Source organism: Petaurus breviceps, unplaced genomic scaffold, assembly GCF_028583685.1.
Source record: "Petaurus breviceps papuanus isolate PSGF00001 unplaced genomic scaffold, PetGlider_PUasm1.0 90654, whole genome shotgun sequence".
In the NCBI taxonomy this organism is placed as follows: Eukaryota; Metazoa; Chordata; class Mammalia; order Diprotodontia; family Petauridae; genus Petaurus; species Petaurus breviceps.
In genome coordinates this window covers 3,768,563-3,771,379 of record NW_027187301.1, presented here as the reverse complement: position 1 = coordinate 3,771,379, position 2,817 = coordinate 3,768,563, and the positions used below count along the sequence as shown (strand labels likewise).

The 2,817-nt window shown below is 42.4% G+C and overlaps 1 protein-coding gene across 4 annotated transcripts in view; it reads right to left on the bottom strand.

Annotated features, from left to right (window-relative positions):
- Window positions 1–2,817, bottom strand: part of KALRN (kalirin RhoGEF kinase) — a 982,696-nt gene that overhangs the window by 229,381 nt on the left and 750,498 nt on the right. For all 4 annotated transcript variants that reach the window (XM_069064963.1, XM_069064965.1, XM_069064964.1 and 1 more), the window contains one exon: window positions 1,101–1,347. In XM_069064963.1, the coding sequence (XP_068921064.1) occupies window positions 1,101–1,347 (247 nt within the window). The remainder of the gene's footprint in view (window positions 1–1,100; window positions 1,348–2,817) is intronic.

Genomic DNA, 2,817 nt, shown 5'->3' with positions numbered 1-2,817 from the left:
CTCTCTCTCTCTCTCTCTCTCTCTCTCTCTCTCTCTCTCTTCTTTCAAGACATATCTCAAGTGCCCCTTTAAGCCTCTTTCCCAAACTATCTTTGATTTAATTACTTTGTATTTACTTGCATTCATTCTCTTGATATTGTATTCTGTATAACATCATATACGTATTTATGGTCTTGTCTGTTAGAACATAAATTCCTTTGTAAGGAGAAATTGCTTCATTCTTTTTACTTGTGTCCCTAGTGCCCTGCAAGGTGCCTGGCACATAGTAGGTGCTTAATAAATGCTGATTGAATTACTGAGCCATAAAATGATGTGGTTAGACTGGTTAACCTTTTAGCCCCAAGTTCTATGCTTGTGGCTTTCCCTGATTCATATAGAGCAGGAGGGACAGAGAAAAGGAATCAATCAGCCCTTTGGGCTACAGAAAAGACCCATCCTAAGGAGCACAGTCCTAAACAAAGAATCTTCCAGGGACATAGAAATGTGTCTCAGAGTCTCCTTGGGTGAGACTAGGAGGAAGATGAAAAGGGATTGCTTTCATCCCTTTTCCTAACCTTACTCGGCTATGAGTTCCACAATTTATTATTGACCATGGGGGAAATTCTTGGGAGAAAAAGGGTGGGGAAATGAGTAAGCTGGGCTTCTGTGTGAGCTGTGGCCAAAGGTAGAAGCTGTGCCGCCTTCATTCAGAACTGCTGGATGTTTGAACTTAAAAGGACTTTAGAAAAAAACTAAGTTTAATCTCATTTTTTTTTTTCAGATGAGAAAACCGAGTTCCAGACTCACTCAAAGTCACACCCAAGTTAGGAGCAGAACTGAGCTCAGAAGAGAGACACCCAATCCAGCATTCACTACACCTACTTTTTTGAGGACTCCTATGCCATTTCCTTCATAATCTGAGCCTGGAAAAGGAGGCATTCAGTGGAGTTAAAATGTAATAGATTCTTAGTTCTAGAGGCAACTAATTTTTCTACTGAGTCTTGAATCTGAGGTCAGGTCACACAAGGAGGGAAGTCCTCATTTTTCATCTTTGTCTTTCTCTAATCCTTTCTTCCCATCCCCACTCCCCAGCTTTTCCCTTGATTCCCAATTCTCCCTACCTTTCACCAAGGGGAAGAAGCAGTCCATCTCCACGCTGCTTCGGGAATGGGATATGCAGAGTGCACTGCTGGGGACCAGACCCTCCTGTGGGGGGCTTCGCTCAGTGGTTCGGACTAGACACCAGCCAGGTCGTTCACTGGGTCTCTCCAATAGCTCCACCGTCTGTCCCACCTGAATGGTCAACTCACTGCTGTGGCCAGCATTGAAGTCCTGGAGCACCACGGTCAGCTCACATCCTCCAGAGAGCTATGGGTGGGGTATGGGTAGGGATGGGGGTCAGAAGAAGAGGAAGGGAGGGGTCAGGAAAGATAAGAATAGAGGGAAAAGTGAGAGGGTGGGGAAGGAAGAATGGTAATGAGGTAGGGGAGGTGTGAAGGTGAAAAAAGATAGGATGCATAAGGTAGGGTTAGAGAGGATGGTGAAGGGGATTCAGTGAGAAAAAAGGGTTTTGGAGAGGAAGTAAGGGAAAAGGATGAAGTGAAGCAGAGGATAAGAAAGAGGGGAAGATGGGAGAAAGGGTGCAGGACGAGAGAGAGAAACAAGAAAAGGCAAGGAATTAAACAGGGTACTCCATCATCCAGACAATCATTCAGACCCTCTAGTTTTATTTGAACCAAGAGCCTTGGTTGGTTGAAATTTTTCTTCCTTGTTCTTTTTGCCAAGTCTTCAGCTAATTGTACTTTTAAAAGCATTCCAAGGTAGAGTTCTTTACCACCTCCAAGGTCTTTGCCCATCTCCATTCCCATGCACTCAACTTTACTCATGTCCTTTTCTAACTAAACTCCTTCATACCCCGAAAAAGCACACCCAGGCACCAGTCTACCAGAATCTTTGGAGGCAATAAGGGAAGACGGTGATTGTAATTTCCTATTGGTCACCTATGTCTCTTTGCACCCATCAGTCTAAAACAGTGCCTGAAAGAGATGAATTAGAGAATAGGGCCCCTATTCAGTGACGAGAGACAAACAGTATTTCTCCATAAATGGGAAAACAAAGATTCACATGATTTAGTTGCAGGGGACTTGGAGAAAGGATCAGTAAGAAAGAGATTCATTTTTTATTAAGGAACAGACTGTTCCTGTCCTTTTCTCTGCCCCAAGTCTAGCTAGAGGGAGTGATGACATTTTCCCCTAAGACTAATTTTGATGTAGAACAAATAAACATGGATCAAGAGTATGAGGAAGAGAAACCAAGTTCAACTGGTGGGAAACCGAATTTTCTCAAAAGCATTTACGACACAGATACTCAGACTTTGTCATTCTGTCCTCTACATCCAGCTTCCAAAATCCCTGCCTTCCCTCTGACCCAATTCTCCACTCCATCATCACTTCTCAAGTAAAATCTCTAGGTTTGTCCACAGATGCCACTGTCATCACTAAGCAGTGGGTTTTCCCCTTGGCATTGTAGCGATACTTACAGGTTTGGGAGAGGGTTGAGGAAGGAATGGAATTAGGGAGCAAAAGGAGATCAGTCCAAAGGCTTTATATCATCCAGAGTTTACTACCACTGTTATTACCAAACAGAATTTCAGAACTCTGTAGTTCTGGTATTCATTCATGCACCATAATTTAAGATCTCACTATACAAAACACTGTTCTATGCTGTCAGCAGTATATGAAAATCTGTATGACATAGTTTCTGTCATTAAGAAGATAAGACCAGTATGCAAATATATATATATATATATATATATATATATATATATATATATATATA